This window comes from Zeugodacus cucurbitae, chromosome 3, assembly GCF_028554725.1.
Source record: "Zeugodacus cucurbitae isolate PBARC_wt_2022May chromosome 3, idZeuCucr1.2, whole genome shotgun sequence".
NCBI classification, from domain to species: Eukaryota; Metazoa; Arthropoda; class Insecta; order Diptera; family Tephritidae; genus Zeugodacus; species Zeugodacus cucurbitae.
The window spans coordinates 42,957,414-42,978,596 of NC_071668.1; the positions used below are offsets into that span (position 1 = coordinate 42,957,414).

At 36.5% G+C, this 21,183-nt stretch overlaps 2 protein-coding genes across 3 annotated transcripts; both read right to left on the minus strand.

Annotated features, from left to right (window-relative positions):
- Positions 1-6,563: 6,563 nt before the first annotated feature.
- Positions 6,564-7,154, minus strand: LOC114804794 (vitelline membrane protein Vm26Ab). Its single transcript, XM_029044627.2, has one exon. It carries the CDS (start codon positions 7,092-7,094, stop codon positions 6,657-6,659), a length of 438 nt encoding a protein of 145 aa, XP_028900460.2. The 5' UTR covers positions 7,095-7,154; the 3' UTR covers positions 6,564-6,656.
- A 4,404-nt stretch (positions 7,155-11,558) lies between these two features.
- Positions 11,559-13,985, minus strand: LOC105218865 (uncharacterized). 2 transcript variants are annotated; one of them, XM_011194712.3, is made up of 2 exons: positions 12,591-13,985; positions 11,559-12,530 (listed from the first exon to the last, which is right to left on the minus strand). In XM_011194712.3, exons 1-2 carry the CDS (start codon positions 13,654-13,656, stop codon positions 11,671-11,673), a joined length of 1,926 nt encoding a protein of 641 aa, XP_011193014.1. In that variant the 5' UTR covers positions 13,657-13,985; the 3' UTR covers positions 11,559-11,670. The 2 variants fall into 2 exon arrangements, with proteins under 2 accessions (XP_011193014.1, XP_011193013.1); XM_011194711.3 differs by having other exon boundaries at positions 11,559-12,533.
- Between the last annotated feature and the right edge of the window lie 7,198 nt (positions 13,986-21,183).

Consider the following 21,183-nt stretch of genomic DNA (forward strand, 5'->3'; position numbering starts at 1 on the left):
TTTTACGCATTTATAATTACGGAGGGATCACTTGAAACGACTCTGTAAAATTTGATGTGTCGAAAAATTGACGGCCGCCTGCGCGACGCTACATTACGTTGTTGGTAGAAAATCGGCTTATCGTAAATATGTATGAATATGTATGAGCATGCAAACATATCGACATAAATTTTTGGCGCTTGTTGTTTTTGTAGAACATTGCTTTTGATTTTTGGTGGTTGACAAACTTACGTGCACGCATATACAAACGTAAGTTTGTGTGTTTGTTCAATGACATATAAACATGTACATATGTATGTTAATGCATAATGTATCGCAACTGTTCCGAACTCGTAAAAGAAGTATAACTTCAAAAAAACAAAAAAAAGCACAAATAGCATAAACGGGTGAAGTGAGCGACGCAACCAAAGGCGCAGCAGCCATCACAGAAGGTAAGCAGCAAAGGCAGAGGCAAAGAACAGCAACAAAAGGAGCAGTGGCGTTATTGCATTAAGTCGAAGATAACCCCATAAACAAAAGTGCAAGTGAATTAGTTGAATAGATCAAATAAGTACTTGTGAATTTTTATTTGTAGTTGGATTTAAATAAAGAGTGACTAAGCACATATCAATCTTTGTTCGTGTATCTATTCGATGATTAGACGTGCAATTGCATTGGAACGATTACCCAGCAAGCACTTTGAAAATAAATTTGCACGAAACTTATTTGATTATTACTGCACTAACCTAAGTGTGATAGTATATATGTATATGTATATATAAAAGGCTTTTGTTAAATTTATTAATTTTGTTTTTTTTTATTATTTGCATATTTTTCAAATTAAAATTAAATTTTAAAGTTTTAGAAACGATTTCGTGCAACATTTTTGCAGTTCCGGTTCAATTGTCAGATACAATGGAATTCATCAAAGTTTTATAAGAGCTGTAGACGCTATACTGGAGTGTGATGAGTCTTTTGCTCCAACAGCAAACAACCAAAGTGCCTACTCTCTTGAAGTACATCAAGTTGAACTGAAATCTCTGCGGGCAGAGGTAAAATCAGAATAGAAGTTGTGTTTGCCAAAGGTGGATGCTTCTGAGACAAAATCAATCGAGGACATAAAACATAAATATACAAACTGTTACAACGCATATGTGTGTTGTGCGGCCCAAAGCCCAAGTTCAAATTCTACAGTGATTCAACTTGAACATTTGCAACAAACGGCAGAACCCGTGAGGTATTCCCTCAACTTACCGCCATGTGATACAGAAATATTTCATGGCGATGTATTGCCCTCATTTATGGATCTATTTGCCGCGATTTATGGGAAAAGTTATTCCACCTTAATCAAAAAAATCCGAGGCGAAAGCCCCTCTGACGGATTCTGATGATGGATTCGCATTGGCTTGGAATAATTTGTTGGGTAGATATGAAAACAAGCGAGTTCTTGTCAATAACCAATTAAATTTATTGTTCAAGCTTCAGCACATTTCAACTGAATCTGAGGCCGTACTCAGAAATTTACAGCGGGAGATAAATAGCTGCATTTCAGCTTTACAAATACATGGCATCAATATGGATAGCTGGGATGCCATATTTACGTATTTGTGTTCTATCCGACTCCCTGGATTCGGATTCAGAGATCCCAAAATGGGTTGAGTTAGACAAATTTCTAACCAAACGGCTGGTGGTGAAGGTCGTATACTAACCTTGCAATCAAGGACGTGATCCAAACCCATAAATTCCCATCACGCCAAGACAAACAATCTTAAATGTAAACTTGGCTCATCTCAATCGCACATTTTAAAAACTTCTCAAAGATTTATAGAGATGCAGACTAACTGTCCTAACCTGTCGGGACGAGTTCAAACGGTATGCTCAATCACCATTGGTTCGCCCCGTAACAAAGGTTTACAACTAGAAGCGGAAGCGTTGGTACTACCAAAACTGACTGGACTGCTTCCATCCAGATCAATCAACCCTTCAATTGTTCAAAGTTTACCCAATATCCCCTTAGCGGATAATAATTTCTAAACGAATCAAAATGTTGACTTGTTGATCGAAGGGGATATCTACCCTAAAATCATACTAAACGGGGTAAAATCAAAGATCTTCGGTTCACTCATTGCACAACGTACAGCGTTCGGTTGGATTTTAACAGGTTCAGTTCCCTCCGAAGAAACGAAGAATAAACCGACGTACGTCACATTTTTCAACGAGGTATCTTTAGATAATCTACTTTTCAAATTCTGGGAGCTAGATGAAATACCTGAAAAACCATTTCTCACCGTAGAAGAACAATATTGTGACAGGTTATATTCAAAACCAACTATTAGAAACAGCGAAGGGCGTTACATTGTTTTACTCCCATTCAAAGTGCACTGAAACAATACTTAAGAAGTGAGACATCTCTCAATAAACAACCTCTTGTTAGGGAAGATAGCATAATCTTGAGGGAGTACATAGACTTAGGTCATATGCAACGCATTCCAAACAAAACGGCAGATAATCCGCACAAAAGTTATTATCTCCCTCACCACGCCGTTTACAAACCTAAAAGTACAACCTCTAAACTTAGAGTCGTTTTCAATGCCTCATGTCCCACATCCAATGGTGTAAGTTTAAATGACATTTTGTACACCGGTCCAGCGCTCTAAGCTGATCTCACTCTTATGATCACCAAATGGTGACTTTTTAGATTTGTGTTTAATGCTGATATTGAAAAAATTTACCGTACAATTTTGGTCAACGCTAAAAATACATCCCATCAAAGAATCTTCTATAGAGATTCTTTGGGCGGAGAGATCAATGAGTTTCAATTAATTAGAGTCACTTTCGGGCTCAATTGTGCCCCGTATCTATCAATCCGTACTCTGATGCAACTAGCTGAAGACTCAAAATCAGAGTTCCCTTTAGCTGCGAAAATAATAAAAGCTAATACATACGACGACGACGTCTTATCTGGTGCTCATGAAATCTCCACCGCAATTGATTCAAGAGACCAGCTTATTAAACTATTAGCCTCAGCCGGCTTCCCATTAAGAAAGTGGACATCAAACAGCTAGAAAAGTCTGAAGGACGTTCCTAATAATCACCTTTTGACCACAGATTTTCTGGACAGCAGTAGCGAAGCGAAAACATTGGGAATTCGATGGAATGCGAAATCGAACAACTTTTACTTTTCCACTAAACCTCTGGACAACAAAGACTCATTCACTAAAAGATAAGTTTTGTCTATGATAGCCAAATTGTTCGACGCAGCAGGATGGTTAAGTCCAGTAATCATCGTTGATAAAATTTTAATGCAGGACATTTGGCTAAAAAAACCCGATTGCGACGAAACTTTGACTTTGACCAGAAAAGGCGTGCGGCGATCTATTTACGCGGGCAGGTGAACGATTGCGAGATTAAAACCGGCTTGCTTTTAGCAAAAACAAAGGTCGCTCCAGTTAAAACCATCTCAATACCCAGATTAGAACTATCTGGTGCTCTTCTGTTAGCTAAAATGGTCGAATACCATCAACCCAAACTGGATATCGTATATCAGGGAATATATTTATGGACTGACTACACCATCGTTCTCGCATGGCTACGCAAGCCGCCATGTTCTTGGTCCACATTCGTTGCGAATCGAATATCAAAAATGTGCGATTGAGAACTGGAGGCATGTCAACTCAGAAGATAATCCCCCCGACCTGGCTAGCATAGGAATCTCTCCTCAAGATTTGCAACGGAACGTTCTTTGGTGGTGTGGTCCTAATTGTTTAAAACTTCAACCATCCAAGTGGACAAAACAAAATTCTACAGAAGACGTTGAGACCACCCTGGAGGCCAAATGCATTTGTGTGTATCATGCATCAGTTATTGAGACCGAAGACGTTTTGGAACGTTTTTCCGAATTTTCAAGAGCACTCCGTGTAATTTCTCAAATCTTTAGATTCTACAACAGAATTCATCTAAATTGCAAGACCCCTACACCGTCTTCAACGCTCACTTCTAATGAAATTAAATTTGTCAAACACAGACTTATTCAATTAACTCAGAAGGGACATTTTGCTTCTGAGTACTCAGATTTAACTAAAAATGTACCTATCAATAAAAATTCTTCGATTCTCTCATTAAATCCCTTTGTTGATGATAACGGAGTCATAAGAGTAGAAGGACGCTTAACCAAAGCTCCCTCCCTCAGCTTCGATGAGCCACACCCAATTATACTACCTTACAACTGTCAATATTCAAAATTATTGGTCAAATTTACACACACAGTTTAGCTCATGTCCATCGTTAGGTGCAAATGTGTTTCTCAAATGATCTGCAAATATCGTTTAATTTTATTGGTGTGACATGTTTTATTTGTTTATTAATATTCCTTTCAGCTTTCCAGAGCGAATATTCGGTAGATTTATCAATAGTGAGTTTGAACAAATACGTTTTGAAGGAATAGTTTTTAAACTGTCTAAATTTGTTTCCACTTAGATTCACGCGAATATTCGGTGTACTCTCCCATGCAGCATTTTAAATTATTTTTGTGAAAGATTCAACTTCACGATCTAAGTCAACATCTGTCGATATGCGCTTCAGCTTAAATTCGACTTTATTCAGTATAGTCTTAAATTTATACCAATCAGTATGTATATTCGATAAAGAAGACGTGCCGGACGAAATTTCTGATTTTTCACATAGAGCTTTACCCCTGACAGACGACGGCGGTAATTCGGATTAATTGCTTTAATCGGGGTTAATCCGAGAGTTATCTCAGTTAACTCCATTCGCTAACTCCCATTTATTCCTCAAAATTTTAGAGAGTTAGTGGCATTTTCGTTGCAACATTGTTAAACATGACCGCTTTTAACCTATTGTGAATGAAAATATGCAATACTGACAGCTGTTTTTCAATTAAATGTAAACAAAAACATAGGCATGCAATGAAATAGCTAAATTTTTCTAAAATGGAAGTTCTAATAATACCGTATTTATGTATATTTTTTTAGTAATTAGTGATTTTGTACTAATTGTGAGGCGAACAACCGCATTATGTGCTTTCTATCAAATTTTAAACAAGATCCCCAAAGAGTGTGTTTTGCATTAAAGTCACCACCCATGATGTACCTTCCGTCATATTTTTTTAATAAACTCGTATCAGTTTTGATATTATGCCTCGGCGGACTATATAGAGCAATTAAGTATAATGACTGACTGTGCATTTTTACTGAAATTGCTGTAGCTGGAATTTCTTCAGTCTTAATCTGAACTTCTTCGGAATGTTTAATAATGCTTTTGATTAAAACTGCGCTTCATCCTCGTGCTGAGTTTGGGTGCGGAGTGTGGCTACTTTTTTGAACTGTATTTGTCTGACCTTGCTTAGCCATTTGCGCAAATGTAAGTTTAGAAGTTGATGGGAGGGGTCTTACTTCCTTTCTTCCTTTGTCCGCACCGGGCTTGGGGTTTGGTCCTAACGATCGGATGTATGAAATAATAATTTTAATATATGTATAGTTAAAAAAAGTCTGGAAACATTTCTCTGTATAGTTTCCTGATATAATGTGGAAATTGGTGAAATATAAATAAAAAAGTTAGATTCATGTGATTAGGTCCATCGTCTGTGGTATTCGCCGGTGCAAATGTTCAAAGGACGAATCTCCCGCAAAACGTTTCTCTTCAAAAGTCCCAGTACCGTCACATCGTCCATGCTTCCGTTCCATAAATCAGGACGGGAATAATGAGCGACTTGTAGAGTTTGGTTTTGATTCGTCGAAAGAGGACTTTACTTTGCAATTACCGCGGCTTTCTTTGATAACCACACAGAAAAAAAACTACTACTTGTTCTAAGAGCGGAAGTCGTGAGTTGCTTGATCTGTGCGCAAAATAATCGTTCCTTGGATACTCTCAAGTGGATGAGAGTCAGAAACTCCTCGCCAAGCATACTTTCCATATAACACAACTCTAAAATCTCCCTGATTCTTTCACTGTATTATATTTAAATCAAATACCAAAGAAGATATCGGAATAAAAGTGAGTGCAAAAACAAATACTACAATCGAGGTAATACACCACTTGTCTAAAACTGATCCAAATGAGATCATATCAGTACATATTAACTTTTAGTAAGTAGTCTGTAATAGAAGCATCTGTTCACTAGAGGTGCGGCTGCGAGCGGGCATCGGTAAACTCTTTACTAACACTTTATGTGCTTAAAGTGATGTGTGGCCACCGCCTTTTAAACATTTTTAAAGAAAAATATCATGATCCTAATGAATCGAAATTTCAAACCATCACGTTGCGAATAACATGGTTCTATGTCCCACATCACATCATGAAAAATTTATTAAATCTTGCAAAAGGACAACAAAAAATTGTCCTTTAATATTAATTCAAGGTTTTTATTAAATCTATAAAAGACTCAGGAAATTTTACTAAGTTAGACGAATCGTACACTTTCTCTTTTGTTGTTAGCTGCAATGAACTACGACGAACTACTTCTGAACTTAAGGCCATCACCATATAATTTAATCAAATGTTATTCGAACATAAATTACTTTCCAACTGCTTCTAATATCACGGAAAATGTGAAATCTTCCTTCGTATATATAGTATATGTATGTACATATATGTTGCGTGTTTATTATTTTAAATTCTGTATAAAAATCTTAATAACTAAACATTATTTCAAAATGTATTCAAAATAGCTCCTTGACAACTGGCACAGCAAAAGAATATTGGGGGATGATATGTGAGTATGCGCCTTGTGGTGAGCCATAAGATGCGCTGGGTGCAGCTGGGGCTGGAGCGGAGTAAGATGGTGAAGGTACAGGAGCTGCACACGGAGCTGGTGCTAACGACGGCTGACAACTAAATAAATAATTCCTTGGGCATGGTGGTGCTGGAATCGAAGACGGTTTATATGATTGAACAGGGGCAGGTGCAGGCTTCGTATATGAAGATGCAGAACCACCGCCATATGCTGCAGGAGGTGAAGGAGGGGAATAAGATGACCGACTAATTCGCACTGATTGTGCTAGTGGAGCTGGTATGAGTATTCCTTGCGAGGGCTCCAGTTGTATAATTTGAGCTATTATAGGACTCAGTGTGAAAATTAGAAACATAAACTTTATCATTTTAAAAATTAAAGACAATACAATACTAAAGCCAATTTCGACTGCTCAGAAATTATCCAGTACAGCGTTCATTTATACAAATTTTGATTTCGCTGTCGTTTACAAAACGTGATACCGCTTAAGAAACATATACATATGTATATACACATGTACATATAAAAACACAAGCTCAAACTATTTCGGTATACCTTCTATTGAAAGACCATGAATTCAAGAAATATATACAGATGAATATGTAGGCATAATTTAAAATTGCAAAAGCAGTAGTTGAGTTTACATATTTGTGTTCAACTATTACAAATAAATATTAAAATTAATATTTTATAAATTGTTCTAATATAAAATAGATAATGGACATTTCCGAATTAGTATTTCTTGGAGGGTATTGACGGAAATTCGTAAGCATATCAAAAATTGCTGTTATCGACAATATTTAATGAGTAGTTTCGAATTTCAATGGGTCAAAGCGTACAAAATACTAACACATAAATGATCACAGTAAATTCCCGTTAAATTCAGTTATTTTAATAAATTTGATTGAGGCTAAAACCGCACATTTATTAAACTCTAATAAAAAGGGAAACAACTTGTATTATATTCTAATAACAAGGTAAGTAAATTATATTCAGAATTAAATCCATACATGTATTATATTTCAATGTTAAAATGTGCAAGTTTTATTTCCGCTAACTTCAAAACTGATTTTGAATTCATTAATCCCCTTACTAACATTTAGTATATTATTTTAATAAAAAAATACTATAGTTATACATTCCACAACTAAACTAAAATTTAGTAAGAAGTTTTAGTAAGGAAGTTAAGGGTTAATACGAGTATAATAATAAATTAAGTAACATATTTATTCAAAATTTTGCAATTTCGCAAAATATTCTCTTATAACACTATACGTCAAATTTTTTTGCGGGTATTGGATCAAACTTAGTATTTTTTTTTTAGCCTCCAAACCCGAAATATTTGGATACGAAATTCAAAAAAGGCTTATAAAAAGTGTGTATTAATTACAGGATATGGGGTCTAAAAATCGATATTATGGATATATTTTACAAATTCTTCTTATTTAATGTTCTATACATGTTGGGGCTTTGAAAAATAGATAAACATTTTGTATTTCAAAAATACTGAAATATTTGTTTTCATTTAACCCTCTCAGATGCGAAGTCCCTTATAAGAGATAAAAAATATTTATGCAGGAAAATATTATGAAGGTAAGTGTTTTATTAACTTTAGTTTGACATTAATTATAATCATTTATATACCAAAACTACAGTACACGGGTTGTTTTGTGAAGGAGTGTTTTTGCCAAAAATTTTGTACTGATAAAGTGTTTTATAAAAGCGATTTTTTCAAGTAAATTTACCTTTAAAATTTTGTTTAAGTATTCCTGATATCTATATTTATTAATTCATTAAAAAACAAAGTGATATAAATGAGCCATGTCTCAGGATGCGAAAAGTAGCTATCTCTGAAAAGGGAAGATTACTCAACGGGTACTTTTTACCTTTGTAACCATTCGTTACAAATTTAATATTTCCACAATTTATATCTTATAACACTGTGATAGTTTTTTTCAAAAAAAAAAAAAAAAAGACAAGACCAAATTCGACGGTTTCCCCCTATTTCGGGTCCTACGAATCGAACTGCATCATTACTTTTTTGAGTTACAATCATGGTTTCATACAAAAAATTTTGTTGAAGTTTTTCATCATAGGGGGAAACCGTCGAATTTGGTCTTGTCTTTTTTTTTGACTATCACAGTGTAATTTGTTTTAGAAATGACTCCTTGAAGTTAAATTTTACAAAAAGGAAACACTGGAATCTTTAGAAAGAGATTATGATTTCGATGGTAAAAAACGATTTATACGATTTTTGAAGTGTTGATACCTTGGAGAGTTTTGATATATGTACATATGTATCTTGGCACAAGAGTAAAGCGCTCCGCACAATTACTGTTCAGGACTAATGTGTTACTATTTTCACACAATTCATCAGAATTTGGGCATAGCGCGGCTAAAAATGTATGAGCTTCCAAATAGCTTCCTGTGATTAATGGGGTGGTTGTGATCCGCTTTGAATATTATTTACAAAATTTTCGAACGACTAGTTTCCGAATGTGAAATTCTCCTTTAAGAAAACTGACCCACCGCCATTGTTCAATGTGTTATGTTATAGACATCCCTTGCCATTTATAGCATTATGCGTTAAAAAATTTTTAGCGCTTTTGGTAGTTTAAGAAAACAGCACAGGTCAAAAAAACTAAAGCGATTTGATTACACTTTGTATATGTATGTATATTAATACTATTATGAGAAAACTTTCTTAAAGCCACAGCCATTTACCAAATAATTGAGATTATAACTCATGAAAACAAATAAATTCTCTTACGAATTTAGAATTTTCTAATGTACCATATATTTTAAAGTCGTAGAAATTTCATATTAAAGTATGCACATGCACACGTATGTAGATATATAGACATAATGTAAGGTTTTTGAAAAAGTATCATACTGCAGTCAAATGTCTTTCACAAGATTACCTTGATATTCTAACCTACTCCACTCTTGTAAATTAATTGGGACGCTTGCTCATACTTACTGTAGTACATGCATTTCTGTCGCTTTCTTAATCAGCAAATATTTTTTTTGAAAATACTACACAGGTAAATGTTGCAACTAGAATGGAAATGGTATCAATAAAAGTCCGTTAACGTATTTGTATTCAGTTTTTTGCATTTTGATTTGAGGTGTGTACAGTTGCTTGAATAAATTAATTAAAATCTGTGAAAAATGAGCTTACAATCGTTTATTCTGTATATTTTATTGAGTACATCAACAACTAAAGTTTCGCTATTTGAGATTTCATCAACAAATCCTTGTGGATTGAATTCCATTCAATCATCATATTACCTTGAAGCAGACATAAACTCCAACCACATAGAGCCCAACGAAGAGCTGAAACGAACACAGCGATCATTTCTAAAAAAATTATGGAAGGATAGCGGTCTTCAAGATCTTTTTGGTGATAATGGTTGTGTTAATTGTTGCAACAATGATAACTACAAAGCTGGCGATGGCGATACTTATGAAACGCCCCCTACATCATCTTACTTTCAACAAATACCTTCTTTATCTCCACTGCAACCGTTTGATCCGTTAAGAATTTTTCAACCATTTTTAAGACCCATGGACTATAATACTAATGGGCTAAATGGAGGTGGTCAAATAAACATCTATGATAAAGGCAACTTTCCCAAAGTATATGAGGGAGAAAATTCGAATGTGATTAATAATGATAAGAAGGGATATAGTAATACATATCCAGAAACAAGCGAAACTGAGTGTAAGGATATAAAAAAGAATAAAGTGATAGAAAAAAATGGCTACAGCAGTGATAAAAGTAATAACATTGGACCCATATATACAGAAGAAAATGAAAAAAATTATAATAAAAACACCAAAGAGACATACGCCGAACCAGTAGAAGATGTATACCCGGAGCCTAAATCAAAAGCAATTCAAACAAAACAATCCTATCCTTCATTAGATGGTAGCAATGGTAAAATTGTCTATCAGCCTATTATATATGTATCACCGCAGTACCATGCAGCGCCTCCACTGTATAATGCTGCATACAATTCAAACCAAAAAAGTGAAGAATCTAATTTACCCCCATCATGTAATAATTACAAAGGTGGACCTGACATAAAAGTTACATATTCCGATCAATGCTTACCCTGTGGTGCGTCTCCGTACAGTACAGTATTATCGCCAGGACTTCCTACATATGGAGAGATTTCGCAATGTAGCGATACCAAATTGACACAAAGTGATATCGCAGTTTATACTCTAGTAACACAAATTCCAAGTACTTTTAACGATTACTATAAGAAAACGAGCTCTCCAATAGCATTGACAGAAGCCGACCAACCATATCGCAATTGCCCTGAACTTTTCACAGATTACCTATATCAAGGAAATTATAACCAAAATCGTGCCAAAGGAAATACCTTCGTCAATGCTCACATCATTTCATGTTAGCTTAATATTTATTACAGTGAGTGAACTTTACTGTACTTTAGTATAACAAAGTGTATATGTACATATATATATATGACCGCATATTTGTAGTAATATTATTAATTATATATAAGTATAAACATCTTCAAATATAAGCTCATACCTACAAAATAAACTGAAAATATAAATGGTTAGTATTGGCTACTATATTGTGAGAACTTGTGCAAGCTAGGTAAAATGGGTTTTGTTGCATCTGTTCAAGAAAAACCGTATTTACTTTCCAATGTACCTAAATGTTCAATTGCGGTTTCCCAATCACATGTCTACAATCATAATAACAAATATGCCAAGAAGTACAAATCAAACAACATCGACTACTGCTGTAAACAAGAAATCCACATAAATCATAAATGCAAATAAAACTATGCTATTCTTTTTATTTTATTTTATTTATTTATTGGCATAGAAATTAAATACATATAAAAAAATGCAATTCAAAAATATCTAATACACTAATTATTTGAAAAACAAAAAACATAATTTCAATTCGAATTAAGTCTGTGCCTCATTTGTAGGCGTCGAGCCTTTTCAATGATTGTCAACATTTTTTTAGTCGACTCCTCGCCAGCTTGGTTCCCATTGTCGGTTATAGTCGAAGCTCGTGTTATCGCAATAGGTTTAATTGTTGTAAAATTTCCAACTTGACTTTGATTTTGTAATACGGAACTATCTTCCGTAGAATTTTCTAAATCCTCAGTTGATTTTATTGTTGTTGAAGGCCCGACAGAAGGAACAACAGCAGTAGGCGTAGGTAATATTGTTGTTTGGTTGTTATCCAGTTGTGCTGCTACGATAGCGTCCCCAATATGTGGACCTAAATCATTAGGATACATAGTTGGTGGGACCTCCATCGATATGGGCTGGGGAGCTAATGTATTTGGTTGCGATGTTCCTGGTATGGGTGTTGCACCTCGAAATATCCCTTGTGGGACATGTAGCGTTGGCAATATTGTACGCGCTGAACCTAGTAAGCCACCTAATCGCGGTATCAGACCAAAATGAGAAAGTAGTTTTGGTTGAAAAATTGTAACTAATGGATTATAAGACGATCCGGCTAATTCTGTTGGTTCCAGGTGTTTCAAATATTGGTTTTGGGGAACAAAGTTTTCATGACGCAGACTATTGTAGTTTGGTGGTACAGACCTATAACAAGGCAACGAATCCGAAGGATTATAACAAGGAAGAGTTATAATTATAGGAGGTAAAGTGTATCCCATTTCAGGTGGACATGCATTACAATATTGATTCGAAGGTGCTTCTGATACAGCTCTTGCTTCTTTCCGGAAGTCATCACACTGGTCCTCCTGCATACTCTGACTTCGTAATGTATTAAGATCTCTATCTGCTGAATATTGTTGGTTTAAGTTATTTATTTCATTAAATATTGGTTGTGAAGCAATACCTTCAGCTGCATCTAGATGTATAATTGGTTGCACTGGCGTGTCATATAATGAATTATAAAATTGCTGCATAACAGGATCGTCACCAAAAGGCAATGTGTTAAATTTATTAAATATTTGTTTTTCTCTATATGATTGCGAAAAGTTATTCAGTTCCAGTCCATTTTCAAAAGATTTTTTTCTATCCCATTCATACTGATTATCTCTCGATCTAACTGGGTTTTGAATAGCGTCATTGACTACTGATAGTTGTTTTACACCGGATAGGAACGCGGTTTTAATCTCTGAATGTTGTAAAGGATCAGCTGGATTGTCAGTGTTTTGACTTAAATTCCATCTTTCAGACTCAACACTCTGCGTATCATAGCTATTGAAATGTTCATTACTGGTTTGATCATGACCATATGGTTGTGCAATAGCGCCGTTGTTTGCATTTTCCGTTTCCAAATATTCCTTGTTAGAATTATGATAACTTGACGGCGTTTCATTGTTCTCCCTGTACACAACGCTGCTTAATATGGGTGGCAATGATGTTGAAAATCTCTGATTAGACCGATCAGAATTTAAGCGAGATGTAGTGGTATCTGAATTAAAATGGGTTGGTTGGGTATATCCATTACTAAACTTAAAAGCGTCGAAAGTGGAGTGTTGATAAGGATTTCGGTTAGATAAATATGTATTTTGATAATTCTCTCCTTCTTTCGACCAAGAATTTTCATTTGATTTTAAATTTTGAATGTAAGGAAACGGCTGTCGTGGAACATAATTTCTTTCCTGTGTGGATATAATATTATGATCGTTGCTTACGTAAATATTGTTTTTATTATATGGAACTCGCTGTTCAAAACCAGGAAGTTGTCCACCTTTACACATTAGATACGGTTCCTCTTGTGGGTGACTAGGTTTTATTTCAACGCAAATAGTTGTCAATGAACGTCTTATTCTTTTTTCAACTGGCATACGATATTCGTATTCAAAATTCACTTTATCACTGCTACACTCCATAAAAAGGATTAAATGAAACACGTTGGAAAATAAAAACAGAATATAACTTTTCTGTGCCCCCATCTTAATCACAAGTCAAAACTTTCGCTAAAATATTTAGAAATGGACGATATATTCAGATTCGACGAAATGCATCAAGAAGCTTACTATTTAAATCATAATTCACTTTTTAAAATTTCCATGAAATTAATTTAATATCTAAAAATCCATATTTATTAACAATGTACCTATGTATGTGGAAAACTGAGATTACTATCTAATTTATTTTATGAACGATTGTTTCTTAAGAAAATTCCGCAATCTAATGAAACTCATGTGCTCGAAATATTTGAAACTGCCAATGGGCTGCAAAATCACTCAAACAACAGATACTTTCATTGTTGTTAATATAAAATATGCAAGAACCAACAAAATCATTGTTGTTAAATATCAAATTTTAGCAAGCCTTGCATTATATAGAATTAAGAATACCGATTCTTTGGTTCAATGCATGTTGTGTGTATACAACCGCAAAGAAGAATGTTATGTACGGATATACATACATATGTATATATTACCGAATTCACTTGTTCATATATGTACACTTACATACATATGTACATATATCTATCATAATCAACTCTAAAGTTATTGACCTCTGAATATTTAACGATAACGAGTGCTTCCTGAATAAAAAAGTAGTTATATTGAATATGGACAATATTATTCTTACTGAATTTTATTCCACACATGTCATTAATGTAGATCTGTTTGACTAAAAGATCATTATGACGGGGGAAGTGAAATAGTCTTAGATAATTTTAGTAAGCTATTTTGTCCACACTAATATAAAATCAACTAGTTTAAGCAGGTACCAAAAAAGTCTTCGGTGAAAGTCCAAAGAACTGTACCAGAAGTCTCTATGAAAGTTTCAGTAGGCTTTTTAACATAGCGCCGACCACTGAGGCGCTGCTTGGCACAATTGTGCTGAATGTTGTTTAATGTTATATTACATTTAAGGTTTTAAGTAAGTTAAGGCTTTTAAGATCTACTATATCTGTTTTAATAATAAAATAACTAAAATTAAGAAATTAGAACAAAAATGCATGTTTTATGGCAAAATGGAAAATATTCTCAGAATGTAAGGTTCCAGAGTTCTCACTGGGCATCTTTTCTTTCGTGCTCACCTACACAGTCACAATTCCTCTCGTGACCACTGCATTAATTACATTCCACATAGCATTAATGTGTTATTATTAAAAATTATAAATTCATTGCAGTATTCTATGTAATACAGATGTTTAATAAATATAAAATATGTAAATATATATATATATATTTGGCGTAAGAACCGCTTTAAGCGATTATAGCCGAATCCACCAGAGCGCGTCACTCATTTATCCTTTTTGCTTTTTGGCGTCAGCCGGATACACCAAGTGACGCCAAGTCACTTTCCACTTGGTCTTTTCATCGGAGTGGAGGTCGTCCTCTTCCGCGACTTCCTCCAGCGGGTACTGCATTGAACACTTTCAGAACTGGAATGTTTTCATCCATTCGTACAACATGACCTAGCCAGCGTAGCCGATGTCTTTTTATTCGCTGAAATATGTAAATGCCGTCGTATAAATCGTACAGCTCATCGTTCCATCGTCTGCGGTATTCGCCGTTGCCAATGTTAAGAGGACCATAAATCTTGCGCAGAATCTTTATCTAAAAAACCCCAAGAGTCGTCTCATCGGATGTTGTCATCGTCCACACTTCAGCGCCATACATCAGGACGGGAATAATAAGCGACTTGTATAGTTTGATTTGGGTTCGTTTAGAGAGGACCATACTTTTCAATTGCCTACTCAGTCCAAAGTAGCACCTGTTGGCAAGATTCTGCGTTGGATTTCAAGGACATCGTTGGTGTTGTTAATGCTGGTTCCCAAGTAGACGAAACTATCTGCAACTTCAAAGTTATGACTTTCAACAGTGACGTGAGAGCTATGACGCGAGTGCGCTGACTGTTTGTTTGATGACAGGAGATATTTCGTATTGTCCTCATTCCGCACCAGACCCATACGCTTCGCTTCCTTATCAAGTCTGGAAAAAGCAGAACAAACGGCGCGGTTGTTGCTTCCGATGATATCATTATCATCGGCGTACGCCAGCAGCGGTACACTCTTCTAGAAGATTGTACCTTCTCTATTTAGCTCTGCAGCTCGTATAATTTTTCCAGAAATAGATTGAAGAAGTCGCACTATAGTGAGTCACCCTGTCTGAAACTTCGTTAGGTATCGAACGGAAAGGTTCTTCCCGATCCTGACGGAGCTTTTGGTGTTGCTCAACGTCAGTTTACATAGCTGTATTAGTTTCATAGGGATACCAAATTCAGACATAGGGGCATAGAGGGAGCTCCTTTTCGTGCTATCGAAGGCAGCTTTAAAATCGATGAAAAGGTGGTGAGTGTCGATTCTTCTCTTTCGGGTATTTTCCAAGATTTGGCGCATGGTGAATATCTGGTCCATAGTGGATTTTCCAGGTCTAAAGTCACCCTGATAAGGTCCAATCAGTTCGTTGACGGTGGGCTTTAGTCTTTCACACAATACGCTCGACAGGACCTTATATGCGATATTGAGGAGACCGTAATTGGCGCAGATTGTAGGGTCTCCCTTTTTAAGGATTGGGTAGAGCACACTGAGATTCCTACGTCAGGCATGCTTTTTTCCGACTATATTCTACAAAGAAACTGATGCATGCACCGTATCAGTTCATCGCCGCCGTATTTGAATAGCTCGGCCGGTAATCCATCGGCCCCACCGCTTTGTTGTTCTTCAAGCGGGTAATTTCTATTCGAATTTCTTCATGGCCGGGTAAGGGAACATCTATTCCATCGTCATCGATTAGGGAATCGGATTCGCCATCTCCTGGTGTTGTACTTTCACTGCCATTCAGCAGGTCGGAGAAGTGTTCCCTCCATAACCACAGTATGCTCTGGACATTCGTCATCGTACCAACTGGTTTTTTGGCGTTACCATTTTGGCGTTTCGGCTGCAGCGGTATGCAATGAGTTTGAGATGCCGTTTCACAGCTCCCTTATATCGAGATGCTGATGAGTGCTCTCAGAGAGCAGGAGTGCAAGTCGAGTAGAAAATTTCTTGTGTTTGTTGGCGGGCTTTCTTTGCTGCACAGAGGCGAGTGCGTATCTTCGCTACTTCCAGATAATGGTCCGAGTCAATATTTGGTCCTCGGAGCGTACGCCCGTCTAAAACACTGGAGACATGTCTTCCGTCTATCACAACGTGATTGATTTGATTGCGCGTGTTTCGATCATGGGACAGCCACGTAGCTTGATGAATTTTCTTGTGCTGGAATCTGGTACTACAGACAACCATAATTCGGGCCCCAGCGAAGACGATCAGCCTCAGGACGTTTGGCAATGTTTCGTCATAGAGGCTGAATTTTCCGACTGTTGTGCCAAAGACCCTAGCGTTAAAATCGCCAAGCACGATTTTAACATCGTGGCGGAGCAGCGCTCATAGGTGCGTTCTAGGCGCTCATTGAAACATCTTTAATCACATCGTTCTTCTCTTCCGTTGGGGCGTGGGCGCAAATCAGCGATATGTTGAAGAACTTCGCTTTGATGCGGATTGTGGCTAGACGTTCATCCACCGGGTGAATACAAGTAATTAGTGAATTAACTATCCTGAGGTATTGCAGAGGATTATGAGAGAGAATGAGAGAAAAGTGAACTAGATCTTCAATCCGCTATTTTTTCAGCATGACCTTTCAGTATAATGAGGGATGAATGCAGATTTAGGAGAACGTTAGGTTAGTCTGGTAGGCCAATAAGTGAATATTTCAACCATACTCCAACAGCCCTTATGTTGCGTGAGGCTGTCATACCTTTACGCCAGCCATCTTTACCTAGGTTTAGTTGGAGTTTTAAGCCGCCATTGATTTCCTTATGCTTGTTCACCACACACCACGGATCTGTCTTTACGCATGTTGTGCTTGGATAAACTGCTTCGCCCCTTATATGCAGATCTATGATTTTCTCTAATAATGTGTTCAGACAAGCTCATAGGACTTTTTCCCACACATCCGAGACTGTCCGTGTTCTTACAAACTGGAAGGTGCACACTTACTAGGACTTCTAACGAGTCCTCACAGTGTCCTTCCACTATTCGCCCCTTTTTTAAAAGCATTTGTAAATAAGTTTACCGCCTCTTCTAGTTCTTCATATGGGTTAAACACGCAACCCTAACCTAACCTAACCCTAACCTCTAATTTTCGTTTTCGATCGAATGGAGAAGTATATGTACCCATGAATGACAATGTACCTTCCAGTACTCCACCATTGCACTTCTTCTGATATGGAGAGTAATATCAAGGAAGTTTTCTGATGTGGGTCCTATTTAGGCAGGTTTCTCACCTCGTTTGGGTTACGCTAAACTACTTTGAAGGATAAAGTTGGATAGTGACTCACCTCTTTAATTTAAGTCTATGCTTCCCCAGATCGTGTGATGGGCGTTGGCATTGGCGCCCACCACTAACGTTGCTGGCCACTTACAAGGCTATCGGCCGGCCGGTCGTAATTTACGCAGCACCGGTATGGTCACCTGGATGCAGCGGAACGCAGCACAGGAAGATAAAGACGTGTCAGACTCCGGACAGCCACAGGATGCCTCTTGATGTCACCGGAAGTCACTATGCTGCCTATTAAGGAGCATAATGAACTGCTTACCAAGCAGTTCTACTAGGGTGTTTTCATAGAAATCACCTATGTAGTCACTTGCTGAAAGCAGAACCGCCCCCAGGTGCATAAAGAGGTGACCTCTTCGTCGACGATCTAGAACAATACACCGACCAGACTACGGACGCAGACAGTTTCAGACACGCTATAAACGCCATTAACAGCGGAGCTATTGACACCTTCATTGACTCCCTTCCTGTGAATGGCGTCCTTGGAACCATACCACCACCTTTAGCAGACGAAGAGCTCGAGTTGCCACGTAAAACTAGAGTGACCTTTGCGCAACTTCGTTCTGGATATTGTAGCAGGTTAAACTCCTACTTATGCAGATTGAACAAAATACATGTCCTGCATGCAACGAGTTCCCTCATGACACTAATCACCTCTTTGCATGGCCAACGAACCCAACTCATCTAACACCCCGTTTCCTATGGTCCGATCCCGTCGAAACAGCATGTTTCCTGGGCCTCCCGTTAGATGACCTCGACGACAACTAGACTTATGCAAGGAGTATGAGCTTATCCTTGACACCCTTTACAGTCACAACCGTCAAGTACATATGTGGAAAGATTGAAGTCAACATATATATAGTTTTTGATTCACCAATATTGCCGTTCTTACCTTGTTAGTAACGCTCGGTGTATAAGTTTTATAATTTGTTTACTTCAGCCCAGAAACCACGTTACCCGATGCTTTCCATGATTCCTGGACTAAAAGCACGTCTTAGCCGCCCTTCTCTAAATTGAGAAGGCGCTCGGTTCACCTGAAGTACCCTCAACACCCGATTTTGTGTCCTCAGAGTGCTGAGTAAGTGCCTTCTTTACCTCCTGTAAAACCACTGAAGTCGCCATGCCGAGATCCTTCTCCACCTCACCTTTCACAAGCGTGATCCTGTTTATCATTATATGTATAAAAACCTTTATTATACCAATATATGAAAATGCAACCATTCTATACGATCTACATTAATCATAAAACTTATGAGGGGCGGACCGCACCCAATTTCCCAATAACAGACGGACGAACAAACAGATAGAGATTTCAACTGGACATTTGGATATAAATAAACCTATATCTATCTCGTTTTACAAACAACCATTATATGAACAAATCTATTGCACTTCCTGCGCAAGATGTTGCGAAAGTAGAAAAAGGTCAAGGTCAAGAACCGCAGCTTTTAAAAAAATGTTGGGAATATTTGAACAATGGAAAAATAATCATTACTCCAACTTTAAAAATAAATTTTTATATTTAAATTTTGAATAATTCGCCTTTATATACCTTTTTTTTCCACCTCAGCTGTCCGCCACTAGTTCGACTCACGTGCCTATTGAATGGAAATGGACAAGAGGTTAATCCGCCTGTATTCTAACGGAGCCTTCCCAACACCACCTTGGGAAGTAACGGTGGCCTCACCACGTCATGGGACTGTGTCGTGGCGAGGCTCAACTACACTCAACAACTCCCAATTTACGTTTAAAAAATCAGATTGTTTTTCTGCTTTCGAGATTTGATTAAGTTTTTCTTTTGTGTTTTTGTTTTTGTTTCATGCACCCGTCATTTAAAGCGCTTATCACGATCTAATTCAGACAAATTTTTTTTTGTTTTATGACCGGATTTCATCACAAACTCAAAATCATTCAAATTAACAAAAAAATGCGTTGAATTTAACGAAGGAGATGATAAAACAGATATTGCCAAGTAACGGTACTTAGGAAAGTTTTCTTTATAAGTCCATGTCAATTGAAGTGCTGAACACATAGACGACTACAAGCGACGAGCGACTTCTGTCAAATATTGAAATACACGCGTTCTTATGGGCACAGATTTTTAGACAACAGCACGACTTCACCACAAAAGGGTTGAAGTCTTTGCTGTCGCCAAATTAGAAACGTTTCTAATTTTGCCTACGAGAATGGCCGCTATAGAGCTGCCACTAATATGTGAAATGTAAAATTATTCAAAGTTCTTACAAGTATGACGTTATTTTGCCAGCAGATACGTAAAATAGCTTTGATATATCATTTATAATAACAATCGATTATTTAAAACAAATAGATCGCCAATTTTTACATTTTTTGCACAAATAATTTCACTTTAAACTAAATATGTAAATTTTATTGAAGTGAAAGATTTTAGTACGGCAACAATGGAGATTTGTATAGTTGTTGTTTTATTAAACATCTTTCGCTCGCTATCGGCCATTTTTGTATATATTGTCATTTGACATTTCTCCTTTTCTTAGCAAAATATCGATAAAACTAGGAATAGCACCACAATTCTAGTTGTGTAATCCGAAATACTTGCTTAATCTTTTGGCATTTTGTATGGTCAATCTCGTTTCGCATTTACAGATTATCGAGTTAAGATCATAAATTTATTTTACTATATATTAATTATATTACAGATTACAGAAACAAAAGTATCAGTGTTTGTTTCACTGCATATTTAAATAACTAGAATAGTCTCTTCCTTCTTATTACCTTGAGCTCCGCCATTCCTAATTCCATAAACAGACTGTATATTATTGGTAAAAACATCATTAGAAGTCGTTGCTAAATTTCATATGTAAAGATATCAATATTTAAATAATTAGTTTTCGATTCGAAAATAAAAATAATAGAATCATACAACCTGACATTCTGACTTACATTTCATTTACATTGTGAGAAAATTGGTAACACTTTTGTAAATTCGTGAAATAAACTTTATTAGTTATTAAGAAAAAAGTTAGTGAAACGAGGGATATTATATCAGGAAAATACTTGGATCATATTTAAGGATATGTTTTATTTATTGTCAACATAATTGGAAATTAGGGTATAATACCACTGTATTTGCAACGTTTTTGTCCTTAAGAGAATGCAGTGAAC